The sequence below is a fragment of the Anopheles bellator genome, chromosome 2 (genome assembly GCF_943735745.2).
Source record: "Anopheles bellator chromosome 2, idAnoBellAS_SP24_06.2, whole genome shotgun sequence".
NCBI classification, from domain to species: Eukaryota; Metazoa; Arthropoda; class Insecta; order Diptera; family Culicidae; genus Anopheles; species Anopheles bellator.
In genome coordinates this window covers 33,339,281-33,366,365 of record NC_071286.1, presented here as the reverse complement: position 1 = coordinate 33,366,365, position 27,085 = coordinate 33,339,281, and the positions used below count along the sequence as shown (strand labels likewise).

Below are 27,085 nucleotides of genomic sequence, written 5' to 3'. Positions count from 1 at the left end.
GTATCCTGTTCGGACGTTAGTGTCTGCGGCCTTTTTGGAGACAACAACGTCAGTGTCGTTCTCTGCTCTCTCTCTCTCTCTCTCTCGGGTCTCTCGGTTTTCGTCGCCGTTTCTGTTTGCTTAGCCCTCCCGGTTCCCGGGCGGATGGCGTGCGCGTTGTTGTCGTTTGCCACAATTACTGTCCTCTTGAAGAAGAAAAAAAAAAGGATCACCAGCAAACACATGGGCACCATTCATTTTCGGGTAATTTTTCATTTCCATTTCTGGGACCCCGCGCGGCTGGAAAGCCCCGAAATCAAAACGCAGGAGGCAACCGGCGAGTGGAGTGTCGAGAAGTCGAAGCGTACGCATTACGCGTTGTGCCCGGAGGACGATAATTAGGATGGGCCTCTGGTGTTGGGCCGGTCGTCGGTTTTCCAACCGACGTCACCCTGGTGCCCTACTTTGCATGTTTTATTGCCCCGAGTGCTGCTTCGGACTGCGGGATGGGATGGGAAATTCTTTGGCTCCGGTCATTATTCGGAGTGCATCCTCGAGGCACGCCGAGATGCAGCCCGTTTGTCGTGCGCTACGGACGATGGCCATATGTCGATAGTGTGTAACGTTGCTAAAGTCCGCAGATTTCAATCGGTCCAAAAGTGTGTTCAGTAGAATTCAGAATTAACAATACGATTTAGATGGTGCGCCAACTGTCAGTCGAGACCAAATTTTCGAAAACCGATTAGCTTTTAGCATTGCACTAATTATGTTGGGACCATTGGAAGACCATTTTAATACTAATATTTACAAACAGAACGAAGCTTGTGAATGCGATGTGCTGGAACACGTGTTTCGAGAACTCGGTGTACCCCAAAAAAATGGCCGACTCAGACAATCGCCCCTATTTCGATCGCGTGCATCGTTTAGACGTAGAAACGAACCCCGACGTAGCTCCGACTGGATCCTAAACCCAAACTGCCAGTCAGTCTAACCCCTTTTTTATCGTGCTGGCCCTGTTTGTAACCCAATAAAGAACCGATGGGACCTTTAAACAACAAGCACCGTGCCGCACAGCGCGGTACGGATTTAGAGAGATTTGGAGGCCTAGGTTAGGTTTATCGTTACAGTTCATAAAGTTTCAGCAACGATCAAACCCAATCTGCTGGGTCGCCGGCACGCCTAACTCGGCGCAGCATAACCCATGCCATATCAATTTTCGAGCCGCGAGCGTTCAGATTTCACCCGCCGAAGCCCTGGTCCTGGGGTTTAGCTGTGATGCCGCAAGGATCGCGCGATCCTCGCTGGCGGTCGGTGGCGGCCTGTTGTTTGGATCGCACACATGTGTGTGATTACTGGTTTCCCACAGCGCCGTCTGTGTATCCTTTGTGCCGTCTGCTCGGGTGGCCTCGAGGTCCATGGGCTCCCTGGTCCGCTATAAAACTCCGAGCGGATGTGCCAGCAATAAACCGCGCCTTCTCGGGGAACGCAGAAGACGCCTGCCCCCGGATGATAACGAGAACCCGCGCCTTGCTGCGCCTTGGAGGTCGTCTGACCGCCGTCGGCCCAAGGAATGCTTTCGCGGGCAGCATGGGAATGGGTTGATTTGGCTCCAGTATGTGTATGTGACGGAAAATTAATAACTTTATTTGTTATTTCTTCCCCCGACAGATCCCGTGATTGTCCCAGTCCGTCCGGGCCAACTCCAGACCAGAGCGTGGCCATGCAGTTCGCCAGGGTCAAGGTCGATCAATGTGTGACAAAGTGCAGTGCAATCGATAAGCGTTGAGAAGCGTTGCCATCCGGAAGCAGAGCCGGAGTAAGTGAACCGGAAACAGACTACTGTAAGTGACAAGCCCGTTCAGCAGATCGGATCGGAAGACATGGCCTCCAACGTAACGCGGATCGCAATGTGCGCTTTGGCACTGCTGGTGAGCTGGCGTGTCGCGCAGGTCTCCGCGTATAAGCTGTCATCGTCCGACCCCGACACGATACGGATCAATTTGGGTAAGTCTGGGCCGCTCTTGATTAATGACAGCCGATCCACCAGCTACCGTGTACTGCAACGGATGGGTGACCGACAGCAGAAAAAAACAGCTCCGTTGACATTTTCGGCGCCCGGTCCCGGCGACCAACATGGCTCATTAGTCGGTCGCGGACCGCCTTGACACCTTGTGCCTTTCATACACAAAATTTCCGTAATTATTCTTCCGTTTAGTGGCGCCCTGACATGTCAAACCTCAAAATCGGTTCGGTTCGATTGGCGGGGGGTTCACTTCCGGTCATCAGCAAGACGTGTCACACTCCATCACTTTCGGTTTGGTTGGACCACGAGATTCACGAGAGAGCACTCAGCGCGTTGATGAGGATCGCAATGGTTTCGCAGGAAAAACTGCTACTCGACGGCCTACCGTTAGGAAATTCGATATTCCATTTTCCCGCTAAATGCTTGCGCTTCAAACGCTTCAATCGACTGGCGTATCGTATCGCAGGCTGGATAAGCTGGCAACAAGTTGACCAATAAGCGATCGTAGTTTTAGGGGAAATTTTGCACCCCCACGCCGGTTTGTTTAATGGAAAATGGCCATAAAACGGGGTGGGATTCGCCTGCCACGAACGTCGGTTGCATAAGGTTCCGAGGCCGGGCCGAGAAGCCGGCCACGGCCACGCAGGGTTTAGAGTTTAGAGCATGGAGCAGGAAGTGAATGTTTATGCTTGCTTGGCGCGCACGGAACCGTTTCCCATCGGGGCCATTGTTTACACAGCCACTGGGCAAGAGTTTTTCCGACCGCCCTAATGGCGAAGGAAAGCGGCACGGCGCATGGCGACACGAGTGAAGTAGGCAAATTTCCCGCTTTGTGTTGTGGCGTCAAAAGGTCACCGAAAGGGGAAACGATTCCGTAGCATTCCGTGTCCGTGTTAATTAGACACTACGACTCAGTCAATTATCTGGCAGCTCCAGATGTTGGACAAAATATATCTAATTTATCATCTACTAGGCTGTTCAATAAGTTCGTATGGTCGATAAGGAAACCACATTTGTATGATTAGAAATACACTTTCTGATTGAGTGTGTGCTTCGTGAACACCAATACACTTGTTCCAAGTAGATTCCAATTTAATAATTCCATCCCTGAAGTAAGAAACTGGAAGGGCTTCAAAATACGCTTCCGCAGCTGTTGTGACGTCATCATTTGATGGATTACGCTTTTTATGGATGATTTTTTTGGGTCTGAAAACAGATGGAAAACACATGGAGACTCCAACAATTCGAACTTTAATTCATGGATTTTTGCCATTTTCAAAATGCTCTTCTGACAGGGTGCATAGTTCCATTTTTAGCGAATGCACCATCCATTTTGCAAACAGTTTTCAGGAACCCAGAACATCAGTCAAAATATTGGTTATACTGCTCAATGAGATGGCTCAATGAGATCGTCTTGATGGCTAGAACGACCACGTTTATACTCAAAAACCCCCCTTCTAAACCCCTAATTAAAGGTAAAGAGTATACACTTATACACTTTCAAAAGTCGTTCATAAATTTCCATTGCTTTTAAATTTTCCAAAAATAAAAAGTCATTCATTGCAAGATACTTGATTTTTTCCGTTGCAAAAAAGCTTGTGTCACGTAGATACTAAATGGCTTGTAAAAAATAAATAAGCGACCGATTGAAATGAAACTTCACATACGTTCATTTCAAGAGTTTTCCAATATACCAAAAAAATCAGGCTCACAGCAGCGCTCTCTGCTACTGACTATACGAACTTATTAAACAATTTGACATATTGAACATATTGAGCAATTTATTTTATTGAACAATTTGAACATATTGAGCAGTTTAGTGCCCCTCGTTAAGCATTTGACTCCACACGGATGGTAAAATCAACGTGGACTTTGTGGACTCAATAAGTGCGTGCGAATGTGGAAAAGACTCAGGAGCAACAGGATACTTTCGGAGCGTCACCTGAAGCACCTGGTTTCATCTGCCTAAGAAACATTCTTCCGACGCGCGTGCGCCCTCCATCCGATACTTTCCGCGTTCGGGATGGACATTATTTTTGGGAGCCGCGAGTTCAAGCGGTCAGTTTGCACGCTTCCATTGGCTTCTGTCAGCAGCATGCAAAGCAGCTCCGGCGACTCCTGTCAATTGAGTATGCGGGATCGGTTTTCCGCGCGGTACTGAAAAGCGGTACCAAAATGAAGAAAGAAAAAATAAGCGTAAGCTGACCGCTTCCAAATCCGTTTTAATAGCCTGTCGGTCGGTTGCGCTTGATGTTTTATTTCCATTTTCCTCACGAAAACGGTGGGGCCATTTGCGGTCGGACCGTTCTCCGCGCACTCACATCTAGCCCATTGGCTTCACACTTGGCTTCATCCGCAAAAGTCGCTGTCAGGCAGGAGCGGCATGCCTGTGTCGAGGTTATATTGCGTTTCGGGGCGTCTAGCTGACGAGTCGCCCGCAGCGTGACCCCCGCGTCAAGGCGAACCCTCGGCGTGACCCATCGGCGTGTCACACGGAGCCGTCACGCGATTATGCTGGGCGCAGTGACCGGCACCGTGATTTAGCCAACGGACCCTTATCGGAGCGGTGTTCATAATGTTGTCCTCCCTACCCCAAAAAAATGTTTGGCGACAAGTTCAATACACCCGCTGCCGGCCGATGCTCTCCGGAAACCCGACGGAACGACGGACGGCGGAGCAAAAACGCGCGCCCCCAGGACTCATGCGCCCGCCGTGCCCCTGACAATGTGTCTCATTATGGTCGTCTGCCTTTGGTGTTTTTTTTTTCCATATTTGTTGGTTTGCTCAAGATGTGAAAAATGATATTTTGTTGCCGATTTTCAGTGTCTGCCGAGTGCGGTGCTACCGGGGCATCTCCAGCGAGACGCGGCAAGCGAGATTGTGTTACGCCGAATTGTGTTTTCTGGCCTCGGTTTGCGTGGCGCGTTTTTTCCTTAAAGAAGCCGTGCTCTTGCACTCTACGCAGAAGCGTCTCTACGTCGTGTGTCTACGCGGAGAGCAGCGTGCCAGGAGCAGCGTCATCACGAGCGCATGGCATGGCGCGTCTGGCGCATAATTGAAGCTATAAATTACTGTTCCGCCTCTCTCTATCTCCCCCCCCCTGAGGCTGACTGTCGGCCGATGGGCTGCCGATAGCGAAAAGGGAAGTTGGAAAAATAAGTGAAGCTGAAAAATCGCGCACAAAAATCGCACAAATTGTCATCGCAAAAGAACCGAAGTCACGGGCACGTCAACGTCACGTCGAACGTACGATCGAAGCGGTTCTTCCGGCGCTCTGCCTAGCCACCGGGGTGGTGGGTGGGTCCAGTTCCTTGACCCTTGACGTCAGCCGAAGGCAGGGATCTGTTTTAACTCGCGCCACTTAATGGTACTTAGCCCTGAGCGGGACCACCCAGCCGTGTGATTATGGTTTCGCGAATCGTCTAGTTATGCTGCATATGCGATCGGCAGCCATTTCCATTTATTGGTCCCGAGCGCTGCCGGAACCATTTCCTTTCGCTTGCTTCCGCCTCGTAGGCCACCAACTAAGCAGATCCGAGCGGCTTAGAACTAGCGTGGCCCCATAAACCCATCGGTGATTAATTGAAGGAAGCCTTCTTTCCACAGCTCGAGACTGCATGCGTTTTTCCAATTCCCTGCCCCGGACACTACAACGGGTTGGACGGCTCATTTAGCGTCCCATGCAGCATGCTTCCTGATACCCTAAGCCGCCCTGCCTCCGGCATGCTCTCCGGCAGCTCTCAGTCGCTTTTGCCGCTTTTAATTGCGTTTGTTAACTCGATGTTTACATCGAGTTGGCTTTATGATTTGTTTATACGAGCGCATCACTTTTGTGCGATGCGCGATCGTTTGCGATCTCATCTCGCCGTAGCGGATCTCCCTGGGTGCGGTGCCCGCGAGGTGGTTGAATGTCAAATTGGCGGTGATTCAGCGCCAGGATCTGCGTCCGTTCTCGTACATTCCTCGGCCGGCGTTGGAATGCCTGTCGGATTGGCGGGAGACGCCGTCCAGACAACAGAGCCCGGGCAACCTGGATAGTCTCCGGCCACCGGCAAGGGAAGGTGTGAATTTTAAGTGGTGGTCGATTGATTTTTGAAGCACCGTCGGGTGGGCAGGTGAACATGCAAAGCAGATGCCGTCATCCGTCACTTACGGGCGGCGCTGGGTAGTCATAAATGTACGGGGTGTGTGTTCAAAAAACTTAAGGAATTTTGTGTTTTTCAAAACGATATTAATTTATTCGTGAATATCTATTTTGTTCCCTTCAAAGTAATCCCCATCTAATATTATACACTTGTGTCAGCGTTTTTTTATTCAATTTTCGAAGAACTCCAAAACATCCCTCTCCAAAAATTCCTCCCTCTTCAGTTTCGGGAACAATATCTGGGGAATACGGTGGCTGCGGCGTCTTACGTGGGTTGTTTTAAGGCAATTGTTGTTTTTTCATAAATTCGGGCATTCTGAATTATTGGGTTATCCACCCATTGAATTATTGATCTATTTATTAGGACTTCTTTAAGTTTGTTAATTTGTTGGTGCAGCAACATTTGTTGGTGTTCTCCATTGTAAATTAAGGATCATTGTGGGAACTTTACTCAGTCTGATTTGTATTGACTGGAACTTGGTTTTGGAGCATTGCGATCAAAGAGAAAAGGCATAGGTTAAGAGCGGAAGGAAAACTGTTTTGTATATGAGAAATTTATTTGAAAATAAACGCATGGTTCGTTATGAACCAGTGGAACAAATTTGGGTCGTCGCGGACAGAGTTCATCAGTAATCCTTAGCAATGTGAATGCTGTGTTTGGTCGAACTCGCTCGAAAATCGAAGATGAGCCAAACACGTGCAAGTAAAAAAGCTGTCAAAAATTGCCTGATCATTCAAAATGACCTGTCGGCATAAGCTGAGAGACATGAGTACCAACATCACGCCACAAAAAAAATCAAAAATCGAATATACGTAACCCACGGAAATTAAAAATTCCGGATACGTTAAGTCGTTTGGTTAGTTGATGCGTAGGTCGGTTAGGTACTTGGACCTGAACTTGAAGCAGCGCTTGGATCGCCAGCCCACCAGTACAGGGTAGAAATCAGGTTAAAGTCGATTCCGAATGATCAAGGTTACCAAGGCACGAACCAGATTCGGATGATCCCGTTCCTTCGCCCAGGTCTCGTTCCTCGTCGTCGTATGGAGCGCGAACCGCCGGATCCATTGTTCGCCGGATCTAGATAGTCGGGATTGCATTCCATTTCTGGCGGCGGTGGTGGTGGTTCGGATGAAATGGACTGGCTGCCAACGTCATAGGAGTACGTGGCCAGAATTTATTCAACCCGCCACCCCCGATTGGCGCGCCCGGAAGGGGGTTTAAGCCATTTAACGGTTACCGTCCGAAAGACAAGAGTCGCACTACAGGCAATAAATTACAGCACGTTTACCAAGCCTTTGTGTGGTGCCCCGCGCCCTCCCCCCAAAAACCCGCGGTTGGTGATTAAATCTAAAAACACGAAAAAAAACCCTTCAGTTTTTGGAACTTGTGTCCGTCCACAAGAAGCCGCTGTGATTGTGGTTTTCGTGAGCGAATCGCGTCCATGTGGTATTTTACTTTCATCGTGCGTGCGTCTAATGCGCTGGTGCCGTAGCCTTTGGCACCGAAAGTGGCCTTTAGATCACTTAAAATAATTAACCAAATGATATGTTTGTCGTCAGATAATTATCCATCGTTTCGCGCGCGCGCGCGATCCGTCTCACGGTTTGTGTATAAATCTCGGCCCCGAAGTCTTCACATCGTCTGCTACCGTCCCGGGGCCATTTGGCCATACTGGGCCATTGGCTCGGGTGAGCCAAAAATGTTACTCCAGGCCGGTGACCGCAAACGGTTTACCAAGCACAGGGGCTGCTGTGTCTAGCGGTGTCCTGCTGTCTGTCAGCGTGCTGTCGTCGTGTCCCAGTGAAAAGCCGCAATCCCATCGACGAAACGTGGGGAAACATGGTCCAGGGTGAATCTGGTCGCGCTGATTAAATGTCACACGATCGGCGAGAAAGTGACATAATTGTGTCACCAACTAGCGAGAGGCGGACCAAGAAATAGAGAAAGCCCTCGGGATGGGACGGGAACAGTTGTCCTTGTGCTTCGAGGGAAGCCGCGCAAGGTGTGGCCCAACGTTGGGCCAGAGATGGAAAGCGGGCGAATGGGGGAGTTCGATCGTTTAGGGGGGATCTGGGTCCGGAAAGCAATCTCCCATTCTACGCACCGCACGCAAACTACCCAGGATGCCCAAAATGGAGCTCGCGGCCGTAAGCAGGACCACGTTGGTAGCATAACAATGACCTACACCTTATATGTAGCGGCAAGAAACATTAGAGCTGCACACCTGCAAGTGTCGGCAATAGTGCAGTGGTGGCGATAGTGCTGCTTGCCTACCGTCAATCGTTCCGGCGGCCGGAGTGATCCAACGGCTGCTAAATGGCGACCCATCACCGGGACCTCGCCGGAAAAGGCCGATCGTTAGGCAACTGGCATCGGAAGTGATCTACGATGGAAGTGCTCTGGACCGCCGTCGCCGTGCTTGTTTCGATTGGAGCATTGGAATGTTTATTTACCTAGCACTATGGTCAGGTGCTGAAAATAGACGCACCGATTCTCGTGTGATGTTGATCAGCCTGGCGTTGATGGAGGAAACGAACCAACGGAACGGTAGTACAGGTAGATCGAGCCAGGGTTGGCGAATCATTGAACGAATTGCTTGGACCTAATGGGGAGTGTTACTAACAGCATAGAGTCCACAATCAAAGTGCGCTAATCGATGGGCTGTGGACACATTCGTTTCGCTGCTGCACCACTCCAATTGCTGTACCGGGAATCGTCGCGCTACTAGCGTCGCTAAGGTTAACATGAGGCTAATTGAACAGTCAATTCGGAGTTTCCGAGTTTGCCCGGGTCGGAATGTGTCGGAAAACCAGACAACCCGACGCACCCCGCCCGAGGCAGCCATCCATTCAGCCGTTTTTCTTGCAGCAATTCCCACCATTGACGTCAGACGGGAGAAAGAATGCACGTAGCCAGTTGCGGTTCCCTGGTCGAGTCAGAGTGCTAGAAGCTGGCTGGCACTTTGATGTGTGCGATAGGTTTCGGCCCAAACAAACCATATCGAACGAAGCAGAATTGGTCGAGCACCTTTCTGCGGCGAATATCGCCTTCGCGAAGATTGCCAGAACCCCGGTGAGCATAATTGACTGTACGTGGTTCAAGCGAAGAACAGAGGCCAGTGCAGTACAGAGCGTTCCGTGGACAAATTTAGCAACGCCATAAATTACTTAATTCCTACCGAGGGCCACCACCGAGGGGTTTTGCCGTGCAGATATGCTCAACCAAGCTCATCCGGCCTTGCGCGGCCTGCGAACATCATTCTGCGGATGACTGGCAGCGTGATTTGGGGGAGAATCCTTGAAATGCGCAGCGAGCTCGTCCGCTGAAGATGGCGAATGAAGATGATAGTAATTGAGGCCCATTTCCGCCTGCGCCCGAAAACGCCCGACTTCCAAGTCCCGGGTCCCAGGGCGTTCATTCAGCCCCGTCCGTACGCCTTCTTATGGTTCGATCAACGCGGACGCCAAGTGCCCTCTCAGTGTCAACCGAGGGCCAGGCCCAACGTTGCAGAGAGTGGAGGGAAACTTATGAATGAAAGTGGATTCGCGACGGCTAAAATAAGCGCAGATGCAGATCGCAGATGCGTTTCGGTGCGCAGCAGCAGCAGCGCGTTCTCGGCGTGGCAACGCCGACCAGCACGCAGCACGAAAATAGCACAGGTGCAGCAACCTCTAGGCCAGCGCAGAGCAGCGGATCATTAATTAAACGCTACAATGAAGACGCTCCAGAGGCCAAGTCAACAGGCCCGGCTCAGGATGCTGGAAATCTATCCGATAACAAACCCGGAAAGCCGACAACCCGTTCGGGCGGCCGCACGCGCCTGGAGTCGCGGCATCCTGATACGCGGCGTATCGGCGAACTATCGATCGGCAAACATGTGGACGACATGTGGAGCGCATCGCACCCGTACACTGTTGCACTGGCGATGCACTTTGCCGTGCCTCTGCCTGTGCGAGCATCGCTTGCCACAACAATCCTGTGCGGCGGAACCCCGGAGTCGGAGGAACACTTTAGAGCACTGTTTTTCTAGCAGTAATTCCGAGCATATGAAATGCTGTGCCTACGCCAGGCGGCCACCATTCAGCGATGTCTAATGCCAGCGAACCTCCGATGCACGTGTTTTTACCGGGGATGCGTCGAGGGTATGGCCGACGATACTTGATCGTTTCTAATTCGTCTGGTTCGCGGCTGCAGTCCCCGTGCCTGCCAGAAAGGTCTGGCTATAATTAATTTTTCATCTTTTCGAGTGGTTCAAGAGTTCGGCTTCGGTCGGCCTGTGTGCCTTCGATTCCCGCGAAGGTCATCATTTTGATGGCGACCCGGCACTACGCTGTTGGCTGCTCTGTCGCCATTAACGTCGCCATCGGCCGGGCGGTTAATTTGGACGAGACTTATTTTTGTGTTAAGGGCACTCAAATAGCATACTTTCGATTGGAATTATCGGGACGAGTTGCAGTGTGTTTGTCTGCCCGGTGCATTTCCGATATCCTCGCTGCGTATGCAACCGATTTTGGGCTTCAGACGAAACAGTCTGGGGAGCATTATATTTCAAATTTATTTTTGCTATAATTGGACGAGGACGATGACGAGGCCCGGGAATTGGCACTGGTGAAATTTGAAACACTGCAAGCAGCTGGAAGGAGCCCGTGTCCCGTGGAAGGCTGTGGGTCCGTTAGTCACCTTCGCTCTGCGACAGAAGCGTTGACAGCTAACCGTCAGGAAGCGCGCTGCTGCTCGTCGTCCCAAGGGCCGCGCGCGCACGTGCGTGGTGCGTTGTAGGCGAAAACGAATGTTTCGATGCACATGTCACTAATTAAACCCGCAACTCCCGCGGCCACCGGCTGCTGCTGCGCCGCGATCGGACTGCAGTGGCAGAGAAACGGATTCCATGTTTTAATTAAAATGAAAGAGCGCGTAAACTCATCAAAATTTATATCAAACACTCGGTCAGGCCGGTGTGGCCGATGTCACACGATGGGAAATGGGGGCCGGGGGGGCAGAGTTATTATGCTCGAAGCATAATTTATCTCGAACGCTGCCCCCGAAGGGGCATTGTGAGGGCAATAATGAAGTTTAGACAGCACGTCGACGGAACGCGAATCACAGGAATCCAAGAAGGAAATCCCAGCCGCCCCGGGACTGTCATTTTTCGGCAGTGTCAATCGTAAAAAGTGTCAGATCGCACGGTATTCTAAACTGCTACTGCTGCTCGATCGCAGCATGCTTCGAGTTTAGTGCTGTTGAAGATATTTTAATAGCACAACGTCTGTTGCCAACTCACGTCATTCTTTAACCGAAGCTTCTGGCCACAGTTTTGGCGCACTTAATAAAAATCTGGAGCCAGATTTTATACGCCATCCCCGAATTTGTCCCGGCTCTAGAGCTTGAGCCTATTGCCGGGCCGAAGTTCTGGTCCACATCTGTTTGGTTTTTGTTCGGAGCAGTGGCATCCGAAGACGGTCGGTTCAGCTGGCTCGTTCCGGTGGCGAATTTTGGGCGTAGGTTCACCAGCGGTGCCAGAAAGGGTTTTAGAAATCCCGGAGAGAAGAGGAAACATGTGTCGACGAATTGACTGGAGGCTAGTACGGTGCCTAAGCACGCCTCCGAATTAGATTTGGCGCGACACTGAACGCAGTTTCAGGGGGAGGTTTTCCACCGAAACCGGAGGTAGTATCCGGTTTCCTGGGTCGACAGATTTCTTCCGACTTGTGCACTCTCGAAATAGCTCTCGAGGAGCGCAAAAGTCACAAACAATAACCTATCTGCTATTCCGTTTTTCGTTGCAGGCAACAAAAAACTCATTAAGGAAACGGTGCCACTGTACACGAGGCTGATCATCAAGTGTAACTTCGACAGCCCCATCTGGTACCGGAACGGCAAACTAATCCCTGTCGACCACAAACGTTCCAAGTCGTAAGTATTGCGCCACGAGCTACACGCTTCCTGTCACTACGCGCGGCGTCCGAAACAAATTGCAGTCATTTGCCCATCGCCCAACTGTTCGTCCGGACCATATTTATCGATGCGTCAGTACTCACCGTGCATCGCTGGTCCTGGTCAGCGTCCCGGGGCCGCTGGCGCTCCTGTGCTCGTGCTAGTGCTGGCGGGAAGAAAACACTAAGTCGAACGGAGTAAACATTTTTCCCGGAGTAAGCTTTTCCCTCGGCTCGGCTCGCCAAACGCTGTTCCGTGTTGGGTTAATCTTGGCCGGTGAAGAACGGAGAAAAATTACCAGATGGCAGTGATTGAACCGAATCGCTCCTGAAATTGTTTACCTTTTTCCCGCGCCGTTCTCGCCGGGGCTGGACGAAAATCTCTCTCGTCCAACAATGTTTTAGAGCACGGAGGCGATCGTCCAATGGTGTGTTTTAAATTCATTGAAAAACTTTAAATAAACACGTGATGGAGATTTGGAAATTTTGGCATCGCCCGGCCCGTGAAGAAGGTGATCGTAGTGGCTCCCGTCGTCACCTTGCGGAACATAGCTTTTACCCATTTTTCGAAAGTACATTCCCAACCAGACCGTACTGCATTAACGTTTAATGTGTGTACATTTCGAAGTTGCCGAGTCGTTCTACCGCACAATGACCGCCGACTACCTTCCTGATGCATACCCCGTTTGACAGGGCCGAAGGGACTTCCACTTCTTCGCCGGCGTGTCATTGAGGCTGCGATCCATCGCGCAGTCCGTAATCGAAGGCCGACGCCGTTGGTGCAGATTGCTGCAACCCGTCAATTTGTAATCCATTAAGAGCAATTACCAGCGGTCTTCCGCTTGGCAGCGCGGCCGTTGTAACCGGTGCATGTGCATACAGTGCATATACTCCCCGACGACCCGCTCGTTTCTGCTGCACCGATTCTCGACATTGTTGAACGCACCAGAGCACCAGAGTGCCGCTTGGCAATTTCGGTTCGTGTTCTGCGGAACAAAACAACCTGGGGTTCCGGACGGGCGTGTACCAACACGCACGGTCGGACCGGGAATCCGGTCCGACGATCATCGTCCTTGAGCGACGGAAAGATGCACCGGCGGCGGAGCCGTTGGGCGCGTCTAAAAATACGAAACGAAGGGGGAAAATTATGATCCACGGTCTTTGTGTTTTTATTTCGCTCCCGTCCAACGTTCCTTTCCCGTGCCACAATGTTTACAAATACGTGCGTGAATACAGCACCGCGTGCTCGGCCGCGTATGTACTCCGCTCTAAATTGTACAGTATTATTGCCACCGTCCAGTGCATTGTGCATTAGGCGATCGTTCCCCAGCAACATCTGCCGTCAGGGTACCGTTCTGCCTCGGACGTGCCCGGTTCCGGAGCCTTCGACAACTCGATTATCGCCATTATGCAGCCCCGGGCTGAAAGAGATCGAAGCCCGAAAATTCAATTAAAACCAAACCAGCGGTCCCGAAGCGGCGGTGGGACGGGACACGTGCCCAATGGGAGAGGGCACGGGAAAGCGTGTAAAATGATTTTCCCTTCCCGCAGCAGCCGAAAAAGCGGGTCCTGGCGAACGGCGTGGAAACTCTTACGATCGACAAATCTTTATTAGTTTGTTGAAAAAATAAACAAAGCTCCGAAAATTCTCCGGAGCTGCGCGGGTCTGGTGAGGTGTGGCAAGTGGGCGGGGAGGGCGGTGGGCGAACTCATTTCGGGCACATCGATCGACGACTGGCCACGTGCCCCCGTCAGAAGTGGTGTCGTACGCAGCGACGATTGACAACCCAGAGCGAAGATCGGCCAAGGAAGCTCGGCTTAGGAAAGTGGCTTAGGATCACGAGCTGGCTGGCTGGCGGTAGCGTTCCGAGTTCATCACCGTTAGTCAATCGATCGCCCATTCAATTAACTACCGTCAGGGTAGCACCACTCAGGAGGTGATATTAGAGTTGCGATTTATGACACCGTCAGCAAAGCGGCGCTCCAGGGAGCAAAGGGCCCCGGCAGTTGACGGACGTGGGTTGCCCTACGTTCGAACTCGAATGGGATTAGGAAAGTTTCGTGTCAGTGACTGGCCGCGGGGGGCGAGTCGGGAAGTGATTGGTTTTAGTGTTTGACGGATTTATAGCTGTACACGTCTAGTTTTATTGTACACTTCCATGACGACTCCCCGGTGGGATCTCAATTACAACTGGCGCTAGTGATGTGTCAGCGACATACGGCGGGGGACAAAAAGCCGAGTCTCCTGTACGTAACATGGATTCTTTACGAGGGAGCACACCGTACTTAACAACTGCGAAACACGTGTTGGGGCACCGGGTGTTTCGGTGGGATATTTTTAAACCCCGGGGACACTAATTTCTGTTCATCGATTTCATGTTAATCGTTCCGATTTCAATCTACTTCCGTTGCAGCCTACGGTTCGAGCCGGTTCGCAAGACGGACGCCGGATACTACTCGTGCGGATCGGTGTTTAACGAGTGGTCCAACCTGACACTGTCTGTGTTCAGTCAGGAAACGGATCAATACCAGAGCGACGGACAGGCGGGCGTGGCGAACTTGGAACGCAAGAGCCTGCAAGTGATGGCACCGACGGATCCGCTGGACCAAACGGACATCGTGGATAACGAGCTCAAGGAAGGGCCACCGAAGCTGCTCGGTGGACTCGCGGAACAGCGCAACCTTCAGCAGGACGTCCGGGAGGTCGGCGAACCGTACCGCTTGAGGTGTGATGCCGTCGGTCAGCCCAAACCGTACATCCGGTGGTTCAAGAATGGGGAAGAATATCGGGATAACTCGTACCGGTCGACGATCGTGTTCAGGCAGCTGACGTCGAGTGACGCCGGCACATACGTGTGCAAGGTTTGCAACATCCACGGCTGCGTTAACTCAACCACTGAGCTCGAAGTCACGGAGAACGGCGATCCGGATCCGACGTACATTCAGCACAACAATATGGAAAGCCACTCGCAGCTCAGCGCGGCAGATCGGCGACCGTCTGGTGATCCGGAAATGGCTCGAACGATTGAGCGATTCTTAGCCAGCACGGCAAACACGCGACAGGCTCAACCGGCGCCAGAAGATCTAGACGACGAGGACGAGGACGATGAGGAGGAGGACGACGAAGAGGGCACGACTGCCGGCGATGGCAATGGGGTCGGTGGCGAGGCGACGGACAGCATGGGAGCTGCGAACGGTTCGAGCACACCTCCACTGGATCGGGCGCCATTTTTTACGAAAAAGGAACACATGTCAAAGTTGGTGCCGAAACCGTCGGGAAACATGGTGCGGCTGCGCTGTCCGGCCGATGGGTACCCGAAGCCCAACATAACCTGGACCAAAGACGGTCGAGAAATCGAGCGTACCATGGGCCAAGCGAAGAAGGTCAACTGGGCGATCGTGCTGGAGGATCTGGTGCCACAGGACTCCGGTTTCTACACGTGCCACGTGTGTAACCGTGTTGGTTGCACTAATTTCACCACCAAACTAGAGGTCAACGGTAAGTTTTCGGCTTCAGCGTTTAAACCGTATTCTACGCGCTGACATTATCGAACACCGATTTACGACGAACTCTTTGGAGAACGAACTCTATGCAGAAGACATTTGTACGAAAAAGTGAAGCTAGTTTTGTGTTTGCCCTCTATTTCTCGCTTCCGGAACGTCGTTTACGATAACAGATCGATTTCCGGCGCGACCTCATTTTACCGAGCGACCCAGGAACGTAACTGCTCTTGTCAGTACGAACGCTACCTTCCGCTGCCCGATCTTATCGGATCTGGAGCCGCACATCGAGTGGCATAAGTTTCTCATAGTTGACCCAGAAAACGTTACGATACCAGCGAACGCCACAAAGCTGGAGGTAATCACAGGAGTCGCTTCGAGCTGCTCCTCAATTGTTGATCGTTCCCTTACTTCCTGGAATAGTAACCCTTCTGGTGACGGACAATTAAATGTTCTCTATAGCGTAGTGGTGTAGGTGGGGAAATAACAATGTTTTGGTATTTTTTAAATATATATTTTTGCAAAAATTACAATTGGTGTGGTGGAGGGAGTTCTGGTGAATGGTTATTCCTTTCGCATAAACATCTTACTTATTTTTTGCAGATCGTGTCAATCACAAACCAATCATAACGAAATCACTGACGAACGCTACTGTGGCTTTGGGTGGTAATTTGACGATGGAGTGCAAGGTTCTCAGCGATCTTACCATGCACGTCCAGTGGGTTAAGTACCACGGTATCTGTGCCGTCGATTGTGTCGATATCACGAAAACGATTAAGGTGAAGGTTGAACATTTGTAAACAAGAAAGTGTGTAAAATAACTGCATGGAACTTGGTAATGTCAACTAAATCAACTAAACGCATCAAAACTGTTACTAACTGCTAATTTAAGTCTATCATCCTAACATCGTAACAATGTTACTCGTAAGTGCAGCCTGCAAATCACGCAATCGTCTGAATGGACCGATTAACTTACGCCAACGTTCGAATAATTCCGTTCAATCTACAGCGCGATCCTGATAATCCCGAAGTTTTGACACTGGAAAATATTACCCATGCTGACGAGGGTTGGTACACGTGCGTGGCTGCGAACAGCCTGGGCGCGTCCTGGGAAAGTGCCTATCTCCGGGTGCTAGACGAGCTTCCTCCGGATGACACGCCTACAGCCCATCCGGTGCGCACGCACTCGACACTGATCACCGTGATGACTTTTGTCCTGTGTGGCTGCTTCATGGTCCTCGCGGTGGTTGTGATCGTGGTCTGCAAGAAGCTGAAGCGCGAAAAGATGAAACATCGCGCCATGGAGCATGTTAACCAGTGGACGAAGAAGGTGATCGTGCTGAAGCAGGCATCCGTTGAAAGCAGCATTCCGGGAATGTCCGAAGCACTGGTAAGGGACCGCGACAATAAAATCCAAATCATTGCTAGAGGTATGGGCATTGATTCCATGATCATCCACTCCTCCATTCGATTGCAGCAAATGCCGATAGTACGAATTGAGAAAAAGCGATCGACATTGGTACAAAGTGGCAACTGCGATCCAACGATGATTTCTGAATACGAATTCCCGATCGATCTTAACTGGGAGTTCCCGCGGAACAAGCTGCAACTGGGTAAAAGCCTTGGCGAGGGCATGTTCGGCAAGGTAGTAATGGCTGAAGCTAATGGTCTTGTAAAAGGGCAGCCCTCAACGGTGGTAGCAGTGAAAATGCTGAAGGGTAAGTTAAACGCTACGCTAAGCGAAAGTTTTTCAGCCTCTTATTATTACTGTTTATTACCTTATTCAACAGAGGGTCACACGGACGCGGATGTAAAGGATTTGGTGTGCGAAATGGAAGTTATGAAAATGATCGGCAAACATGTCAACATTATCAACCTGCTCGGCTGCTGTTGTAAGGATGGCCCACTCTACGTGATCGTTGAGTACGCGCCTCACGGGAATCTGAAGAACTTCTTGCGGAGCCACCGTTTCGACTCGAACTACGAAGCGACCGGCGAGAAAGAGAAGAAAATACTTACACAGAAGGAGCTGATCTCATTTGCGTACCAAATAGCCCGCGGTATGGAGCACTTAGCATCGCGGAGGGTAAGTAAAGTGGTTTGCAAACGTACACCGACGGCAAATAACCTCCGGGGGTTTTATGTTTCCACAGTGCATCCATCGAGATTTGGCAGCGCGAAACATTTTGGTGAGCGACAACTACGTCATGAAAATTGCCGATTTCGGACTGGCCAGGGACATTCACGATCAGGAGTACTATCGGAAGACAACGACTGGCAAGCTTCCGATACGTTGGATGGCACCCGAATCGCTGGAAGAAAAGTTCTACGATTCGCAAAGTGACGTGTAGGTGTTGGGGGTTTCTTTTTGCGGCTCAACAAACGACTTACGGTCATATCCGGCGTGTTATTTTCAGATGGTCTTTTGGTGTGCTGCTCTGGGAAATTATGACGCTAGGAGGAAATCCGTACCCGTCGATACCTACCTGGGACAATCTTCTGGAGCATTTGAAGAAGGGCAAACGAATGGAAAAGCCTCCTTTATGTTCGGTGGAAATGTAAGTTCCGTAAGACATCAATAGTTCCATCTGATTGAAGTTTCGTTTTGCTTAAATTGCAGACACTTATTCATGCGCGAGTGTTGGCATTACCGGCCGGAAGAACGACCCACATTCAGTGAAATCGTACAGTACTTGGATCGACTGATGAGCGTTACTTCCAACGAGGAATACCTGGATCTTGGACTGCCCCAACTTGAAACTCCTCCATCCAGTGACGACAGCGAGGAAGAGGAGGACGTGGACGACGGCGAGGATCAGTTCGGGTTGGAACACGAGCGAGTTCACATGTATCGATTCAATAGAAGCTACAACAACGATAGTACCTACTAAACACGGGTGTCTGAAAGCGGTTCGTTATAGATTGGTTCGCGCTCTAGTGTCTTTTATCGAATGAATGTGTTTTAACGAATTCAGCGAATTCTTCATGTATGGCCCTTAGGCGTAAGAATCGAACAAGACTGTATTTATTTTATTTGATTAATTGTAGAGCAACGAAAACCGTGTGCAAAGTAAAGGAGGGTAAACTAGTCAATAACGTGAGAACTTCTCTAGCAGCACATCCAAAAAATATCATGTAGTGCCAGTACCGTGACTACGTTGAGGCCATTTAGTGTAATACAAAATATGTTCTGTCGACATTTGCTTCCAACGTCCCAACCCCGAAACGAAGTTACTTCAGTGTAAATATGTTTGTACGGAGATGTAGCTGTAAAAGAGACATTATTGTGGAGTAACGTGTTTGCCGTGCCTGGGAAGCATATTTAAATTTAACATCTAACTGTTTAGGATCTACCAAATAACGCATCTCTTAGGTAAATATGAAAGAAGCTTTGTACAGTTAATTTTAACATGACGATGACGATGGCCACAGTAACGGCAGCAAAGTAGCAAAAATCAAAAAAGTATTATTGTAAATAAAAATATCATGAGATGAACCTTGTTCAATGAATGTAGAAATGGAAGCGATTAAAATGTAATTAAATCAAAGGAACTTGGCAAATAATTCACATAGATTTTGCGTCTCTGTTCTTCAGCCGGTTCAGGCTTTCGTTTATTCATTGTCAACGAGTTGAACAATGTTCCAGTTGAAATGTTAATCATTTCTGTTCCTCTTTTTACATAATCTCCATCATCTTTTATAATTCTCTAATTGTAATTTAAACAGGAATTTTAATAAGGATTTGAAAACGTGACTTCATGAGAAATAAAGATTCGCTCAATTTATGTGTTCGTTCTTTAATTTTAATTTATGTTCTATCTTTAAAATATGTTTTGTTGGGCCATCTCTAGTCGTAAATGAACTTTCGGCACTCACGGAGATCTCAGATGGGCAGCTGAAATCAGCCGCATTCATCATCGCTGCGTCAGTTCTAAGATGGCGGGTAAGTTGAGGCGTCGTGTTTGACGAGTGTGACAGAATTTCACAGCAATAACTAGTTTTCACGCCTTTAATGTCCACAGAGCTGTTCGCCAAGTACACATGTACTAACTGCCAGGAGGATATTTCGGGTATCCGTGTGCACTGCGTCGTTTGCACGGACTTTGAGCTGTGTTTAGCGGTAAGCTTGCCATGGAAAAATTGCTTATTTTCGGATTGTTCATGCTGACGTCAGACCATCGTGAATCTTGTTGAGCGCTGCGTGAGCGCCTGTGAGCCACTTTTGCTCAGTTGCTCAGTAATTTTGAGCGGGTGACCGTTTGTTTACGGATTTGTTTTCGGTTTATGATTTGTTTGCAGTGCTTTGCTGCCGGAGCCGAAATCGGTCCCCATCGTAATGATCACTCCTATCAGTTCATGGACTCTGGAATACTGTCGATCTTTCGCGGCAAGGGCGGATGGTCGGCCCGCGAGGAGCTGCATTTGCTCGATGCTATTGAACAATATGGGTTCGGCAACTGGGAGGACATCAGCAAGCACATCGAAACTCGCACACCGGAGGAGGCTAAGGAAGAGTATGTATCAAAGTTTCTAAATGGCACCATCGGCCGCCATACGTGGCAGTTGGCGGTCGACCAGCGTCCTTTCCTGACGGACACTACATCGGACGATACGGGACCGCTGAGTCAGCTCTTGATACAGAAGCTACCGCCGATGGACTGCACCGCAGAAGAAGCGTCCGCTCTCGGTTACATGCCGAATCGTGATGATTTCGAACCGGAGTACGACCCGACGGCGGAGCAATTAGTTTCGACGCTTTCGCTGCAACCGGATGACGAAGACGTCGATATGCTGTTGAAACTAGCGCAAGTTGATATCTACACGCGGCGGCTAAGAGAACGCGCCCGAAGAAAGCGTGTGGTGCGGGATTATCAGCTTGTGGCCAATTTCTTCCGTGGAAACATGAAGAGGGCAAGACAGACACGTGACCAGCGCGAGTTTCGCGAACGTTTGCGTACATACTCGCAGTTTTACACCTCACTAGAGTTCGAAAGACTTATATCGTCGCTTGAACGGGAACGTGCTTTGCGCATTCGGCTCTCCGAGCTGAACCGGTATCGTTGGAATGGCATCCAGCGGGTGGACGAGTGTGTGCATTTCGAGCAACACGTTGCTGCGGCTCAGTATCGTAACACGGGCCCATACGGACACGGTCGTACCGTAAGTATCATGGTAGTTTTATGCACACTGATATGTTCCATGCGAAGGTTGAAAATCGATAGCGAAACTGCCAGCGAAACTTTGTTGGGTACTTTGAGGAACTCGATTTTCAATTCTACTGCAGCATATCGCACGGTTTCCGATTATACATGGAAGCTATTTTGGAGAATATATATTTTTGCTTTGTGCCCTGTGATAGGATGGTTCGTTCGTTAACCGGGTATCTTTTCTTTCTCTGTTCTACTTGTTCTTTTCCCCGCACTGGGCCCGCTTTTGTGTGGCCCTTCGGTTGCCTGTTATCCGTTCGTTTGCGGCATTTACGAAATAGCTTGCATGTATAATTGGTCCCAACGGTCAGTCGATCACCGGGTGTATAAGACAAATTTTGACAGGACAACCGAAACAAAGGCGCTTGTGGAGAGACCGCCAAAGAGGTGCCCTCGGTGCCGGGCAACAGCAACAACGCAATGGGCCAAACGGGCCAGCCGGCAACTGCGTTGGTGAGCCCAACGACGGCACCGACTGTAAGAAGAAACGAAAACGACGCCCGAAGCTCAAGTTCCATCGGCCAAAGGCCCACGCACCTCACCGACGACCGGGTCTGCTGCGACGACTCATACAGCAACAGAAGCTGCTCGGATAGCTTACGAGAATCAGCGAACCCCTGCACTCCGCATCCGAGCGGCGCGAAACACCAGCACCGTCTGCCGAACGTAATCGGTGCCGTCGGAAGTTTAGTGGCAGATCCAGCGCAGCAGCCAGGGGGTCAACTGCTGACGAGTAACGAAATACAACTGTGCAGCTCTCTCAATATGCCAGTCACGAAATATCTCAGCCTCAAAACGGTTCTTCTTAGCCGATCTGCCCTGGAGCACAGCCTGAACTCGGTGGCGGAAAGTATCGTGAAGAAGCATCTGGTCAACAGTGGCTGGCTACAAACAAGTCCGCAAAACTAGCCTCAGCATTCCGACCGCTCCCCGACGGCGTGCATGCTGCGAACACAATTTTGGGGGGCCTTGCGGGACATCACGGAGTGCGAGTGAAAGCAAGCGCAAATCGTCACTGTTACCGAAGCGTTGATCTCATGCAGTTCACCGAGGAAAGCACAAATTCGAAGATGTGATCATATTTTGCATTATGCCAGTCGGCATGAGATGGCGGTTGATAGAACAAATGAAGAGTGTTCAGTATCGTTCAAATCCGGCACCTAATTCTCTAGAAGCACTCCTTTTCTTATCATCGTGTGACAATGCCATAGCGCCGCTGTTGGAGTTGTCCACATTCCAATGTGCGTGATAAAATACTAGTAGCCAAAACGGTTCATGAAGTTACGATAGATTTTACTCACTCGTGGCACGTGTAACTCTATTGAATGCAGCACGCATCGACAAGCGATGGCTCAAAATTATCGTGGATAATGTTTTTAATAAATTTAGACTTAAATAAACCATACATTGTGAAGTAAAATGTACGAAGAAAACGTTTTTGTGAAATAACCAACTCCATTGTCAGCATTGGATGTATTACACGAAACCTTCGAAACCGGTCGTTCGGTATTCATGCATTTTAAGCACTCGCTTTCCAACTGGCTCCATAGCTCAGTTGGTTAGAGCGTCGTGCTAATAACGCGAAGGTCGTGAGTTCGATCCTCTCTGGAGCCACATGAAACATTCTCTTTTACTGTGGAAGGAAGTATTATTTGTTTTAAATATTTTACGATTTTACCACCTGTACAGCTAACTTCTATTTATGTTAAAGCCGCTCCAAAAAGTGATAACAAAAATCATATCTCTGAAACGTTTGTTAGCTAATCCATCAGCTCCTTCGAAATATTTCGCTACATTCCTTCCTATCCTACGAATTTCTCTATCTTTAATTTTTATCAAGCGATTCGCAATTAAAATATAAAATTATTTTTTAGGGATATTAAGCTGTGTGTGCGTATAGAACTCACAGAAAAGGGTAAATTCTGCGCCTGCGATCGATGAGCCAGTGACGCAGCACACAAAAGCGCCTGCAACCCTGCAAAGCGCTGATGACGTGTCTGTCATTTTCCTCGCCCCGTCATTCCCGTGTCACTGTGTTACGGAACGCAAGAGGCTCACGAAAATTGGTGATCGTTTATTCAGAAGGCGCAAAGCAAAGTGCGAGGCGTTTTTATCCAGAAAAACAAATTGTTTTACGTGCAATTAACATTCCCAGGAACACCTAGGCAATTGATTTTGAAGAAAGTTTTCTGTCGTCGTGTAGTCGTGGACGCATTCCGCGAACACATTCTGCGCGAGATGCAACAAGCTTAGCACGGTGAAAATCGTCAATTTTCAGGCGATCAGGTTTCACCCGGAGTTATTGCCAAGCGTGTAGAAACGACCGTCATCAACGGAGCGAAACTGTAGGCGAGATTTTCGTCGGTGTCGCGAAGGTTGCGTTCTCGTGAGCATTACAAAGCATTCTGACGCGATCCTGCCCAGTCAGGGCTGCGATCTAATTTACGGGGTTTTTACTCACAGCGCAGTGTATATTTGAACAGTGCATTTGTACTCTTCGGTTTTCCGAAATGGAACCGCGGAAGTCAACCGGATCTGAGATCAAGGAGAGTGGATCTCGGAAGAGGGAGGAAATGCTGGTAAACGTTCAGTTAAACGGAGACGATGATATCGACGTTGTGCCCGTGTTGAGGGCGGATGAGTCGTCTTCGTCCGAGGATGGAGACGAGCTATCCGATAATATGGATTCCGACCCAGAGCTGGTGAAAATGGCGGACGGTCGATTGATGCTGGACATTAAGCGGACCAAATGTTGCATTCGGTGTAAGAAACCGTTCAAAACAACGGCGGTAAGCGTGTTGTCGGCTCGTAAAGTGCGAACATCTTTCATTAATCTTTCTCTCGGCTCTGTTTTAGGATATGAAAGCTCATAAATCGAAGTGTACCGGCGTGGTTGATGTAGTGCAAGAAACTATCAAGAAGGAGCGACTGGCAGCCAAGTTTGCGAACCCCAGCGAAGAGTTTCACAAGTACTGCAATCCGAACCCGGAGCAACCCTGCTACTGCTGCGGCGAAGACGTGACCACTGCACACGTCGGTCATATCCGGTGCAGTTTCTGTCCAAAGTCGTTCAAGGCGTATGAGTATATGCACCGTCATATCAGCTCGATACACGCAGAATCGGAAGATTATGCCTGCAGTTTCTGTAATGCCACATGCAGTTCGCAATTGGTGCTGGTAGAACATATCAAGACGCACAGCGAGGGCAAACCGTTTTCGTGCATTACCTGTGGAAAGGATTTCACGCGCAGGTATCACCTCGATCGCCACGCGAAGCATTCAAATTGTGGCGATATCAAGAAAGACGTCCAACCGTGCAATGTGTGCGGCAAAGTATTCACGCGCATCGATAATCTCCGCGAGCACTTGCGCACACACATGGGACAGAGCGTACGCAGGCGCGACTACCAGTGTCCGCATTGTCCGAAGACGTTCTACGGTTCGTCGCTGCTGAACATTCACATTCGTACGCATACGGGAGAGAAACCGTTTCCGTGTGATCTCTGCCCTAACTCGTTCCCCTCGACGGGTGCTCTGCGTAAGCATCGGCGGAAGCACACTGGAGAAAGGCCGTACCGCTGCGACGAGTGTTCGGCCACGTTTGCCGCCCGAGAAACGCTCAATCGCCACCGGAAGGTACACACCAACGATAAGCGGCACGTGTGCCCAGAATGCGGGAAGCGATTCATTCAGGCAACCCAGCTAAAAACGCATCTGTATAATCATAACGGCCAAAACGGGTTCAAGTGCACAGAGTGCGATGCTACATTTGCACGAAAAACGCGACTAAACGAGCACGTGAAGTTTCAGCACAGGAAAGAAGAGCCGTATGAATGTAACGAGTGTTCGAAGCAGTTCTTGCGAAAGGATGATTTAATGCGCCACCTCGTTATTCACACCGGTGACAAACGTAAGTGCTTTTGAGTAATTTACTCCTTCTGGGAGCGATTTAATTCACTTTGCTTTTGCCCCGCCTTGTAGACTTTGAATGTCCAACTTGCGATAAACGGTTCGCTGTGAAGGCCTCACTAACGCTGCATCTCAAAACGCATATCGTCGAGAAACCGACCCAGTGCAAGCTCTGCCACGGGAACTTTAAACGTGCCGATTGCTTGCTGAGACATATGAAATCAAAGCATCGGTGAGTAGCGAACGTGAGCTGATCCGCCGGGAATGAATATCAATGAAATTCCATTTCTTTTTTAGGGATTGTGTGGAGGATATTAAAAATGAAATAAAGCGTCTTAGCGAGAAAGACGTGAAGCCCAAAATAGTGCCGAGTGCCGCTTCGGTCGAGATTAACGGAGAAGTGTACCAGATCACGACGATGGAAGCCACGCCAAGCCATGAACCGGAGCAATTGCTCGAATTAGTCGAACTTGATGTGGTGTCTGAAGATGCGATCGACGAAACAAGCGCAAAACTACCTTCGATCAGTCCTGGCCGGATTTTGTTAACTTTACAGAAGGAAACGGAAATGAAGGCGGATACGGTGACCATAGACGAAGCCAAGCCAACATTTATCGAGATTCAGAATGATCCAGTAGAAATAGTTGTTCCGGAGGAAGTACTGGAGGACGCGGCATATATGGAGGAAGTGGTGGATTCGACACATGTTGAGGTTGTGGCGCCACAAAAAGAGAAAACATTACCATCGCTGCCACAAACTGTACCTGTACCAGAAGTTAAGTCGGAAGCAGTGTTGGTCACATCACCGGTGGCGAAATCTAAAGATCGGAAACCACGTACTGTAGAATCGAAGGATTCTGTGAGGGGTAAAAAATCTCACGAAGACGTTTCGGATGATTCAACACGAAAGAGGTCGCGCATCTTCAAAGCTCGCACATCAATGAAACGGCAGAAACCAGATGACGATAGCATTCCGATCTTTCTTAGCGATTCCATGCTGATGGACAAGGTTTCCGAACTTCTGCAGATGTTGATCGGGGAGGAGATGTTAAAAGAATTCGGATGGCCGAAAGCACCGGTCGACGATGTGCTAGTAAGGGTGATTCGACGCTGTGGCCACCAGCCAGCCAAAGGTGAGGAAGCTGGTGATCATACGACACGTATGCGTGAAAACACTAAAATCCTATTTTCGGTCACGATGGACGATAATGATGTTAAGGCACTGCTCAACAATCACACCGTTGATGAGGTCATTATGCATGTACTAAGAAGCAAGTAAGAGTTAGTTGTAGCAGGATTTCTATACGATAGGAACTTCCAAAATATCAGAGGCCTTCGCCAAAGAGCGACATCTATGGGTTGTGGTAAAAAGATTGCTTTTTATTTTGAAACCATATATTGTTTCTTCTTATTCATCATTCATATTGTAAATAGGATTTAATAAAACCGGAGGAAATGTAATTGCGAATTGCAACTGTATCCTGCCTTTATCTGATATCACCAGGACCTTCGCGATCTTTATAGAACGCCACTTTCCTCACCATCATGGCATACGGACTTGCTTCGCTTTGGCATGCGGAAAACGATGTTCAATGTATAAACTTTAAATATATCATTCCACTGAGGATCACTATTTCCATCAAGATGATCATGACCAGAATGAGCTTGTTGTACAGCACATTACGTTGCATCGCCCGAAGGATAACACCCGATTTGCTGAGATTTTCATTCGCGTTTTCCAGACGACGCTGACTGCGCAATAGAGACTCGCGTTGCACTTCCAGTTCTGATATTACCTACGAAAAAGGTAAGCGTATCAATTATCAATCAGGTAGGTTGTGTATTTAGTAAATCGCAGGGCAACTCTGAACACACACCTCATGCCCCGTATGTTCCGTTTCGATGGCTATTTGATTGGAGCGTGCAAGGCTGGCCGAGGTTCGCTCCAGTATTTGGCGACCCTGTAGAACTTGCTGCCGATGATGATCGGTCCAATCGTAGTCGGCCATATTTGCGATAACTATGCAAAATAACGAACAATGAAAACACTTAACACTTTCCACTCGATTGTTTTCTTTTGGTCCAATGCAATCCAGCCGTCAAATCGCGTAAACAACACTGACACAGCGTGCCTAGTGGTGTGCTTCAGCGTAGGAGCGTTCATTCGAATTCAACTTTGACGACCGTGCAAGAAATTCGTTTAACAGTTGATTCGGCAAGTAACCTTTTGGATGTATCGTCATACGTCCAATGCTTTTTCTGATGCTTCCTTTAGTATTTGGTGCCAGGATGCGGGTCTTTGGCGAAGGCCACAGATATTTTGGAAGTTCCTATCGTATAGAAATCCTGCTACAACTAACTCTTACTTGCTTCTTAGTACGACCTCAT

General features: G+C 49.5%; 4 protein-coding genes and 1 non-coding gene across 6 annotated transcripts; 4 read left to right on the top strand and 1 right to left on the bottom strand.

The window, feature by feature from the left end:
* The first annotated feature begins 1,865 nt into the window (after positions 1-1,865).
* Positions 1,866-19,025, top strand: LOC131211367 (fibroblast growth factor receptor homolog 1-like). The gene is made up of 10 exons (XM_058204800.1): positions 1,866-1,983; positions 11,934-12,060; positions 14,495-15,579; positions 15,758-15,939; positions 16,591-16,971; positions 17,059-17,299; positions 17,372-17,667; positions 17,735-17,928; positions 17,999-18,139; positions 18,202-19,025. The coding sequence occupies exons 1-10, from the start codon at positions 1,887-1,889 to the stop codon at positions 18,470-18,472; spliced, it is 3,015 nt and encodes a 1,004-aa protein (XP_058060783.1). The 5' UTR covers positions 1,866-1,886; the 3' UTR covers positions 18,473-19,025.
* A 568-nt stretch (positions 19,026-19,593) lies between these two features.
* Positions 19,594-22,181, top strand: LOC131208795 (transcriptional adapter 2B). Of its 2 annotated transcripts, none has more exons than XM_058201686.1 (3): positions 19,594-19,701; positions 19,881-20,741; positions 21,134-22,181. In XM_058201686.1, the coding sequence occupies exons 1-3, from the start codon at positions 19,594-19,596 to the stop codon at positions 21,695-21,697; spliced, it is 1,533 nt and encodes a 510-aa protein (XP_058057669.1). In that variant the 3' UTR covers positions 21,698-22,181. The 2 variants fall into 2 exon arrangements, with proteins under 2 accessions (XP_058057669.1, XP_058057670.1); XM_058201687.1 differs by having other exon boundaries at positions 21,070-21,533.
* A 147-nt stretch (positions 22,182-22,328) lies between these two features.
* Positions 22,329-22,402, top strand: Trnai-aau (transfer RNA isoleucine (anticodon AAU)). The gene has a single exon. It is a non-coding gene; the product is annotated as a tRNA-Ile (tRNA).
* Positions 22,403-23,298: 896 nt separating this feature from the next.
* On the top strand, positions 23,299-26,158 carry LOC131207407 (zinc finger protein ZFP2). The gene is made up of 4 exons (XM_058200020.1): positions 23,299-23,577; positions 23,645-24,698; positions 24,770-24,929; positions 24,995-26,158. Exons 1-4 carry the CDS (start codon positions 23,299-23,301, stop codon positions 25,974-25,976), a joined length of 2,475 nt encoding a protein of 824 aa, XP_058056003.1. The 3' UTR covers positions 25,977-26,158.
* Positions 26,059-26,769, bottom strand: LOC131209084 (vesicle transport through interaction with t-SNAREs homolog 1B). The gene is made up of 2 exons (XM_058202066.1): positions 26,575-26,769; positions 26,059-26,493 (listed from the first exon to the last, which is right to left on the bottom strand). Exons 1-2 carry the CDS (start codon positions 26,704-26,706, stop codon positions 26,287-26,289), a joined length of 339 nt encoding a protein of 112 aa, XP_058058049.1. The 5' UTR covers positions 26,707-26,769; the 3' UTR covers positions 26,059-26,286.
* Between the last annotated feature and the right edge of the window lie 316 nt (positions 26,770-27,085).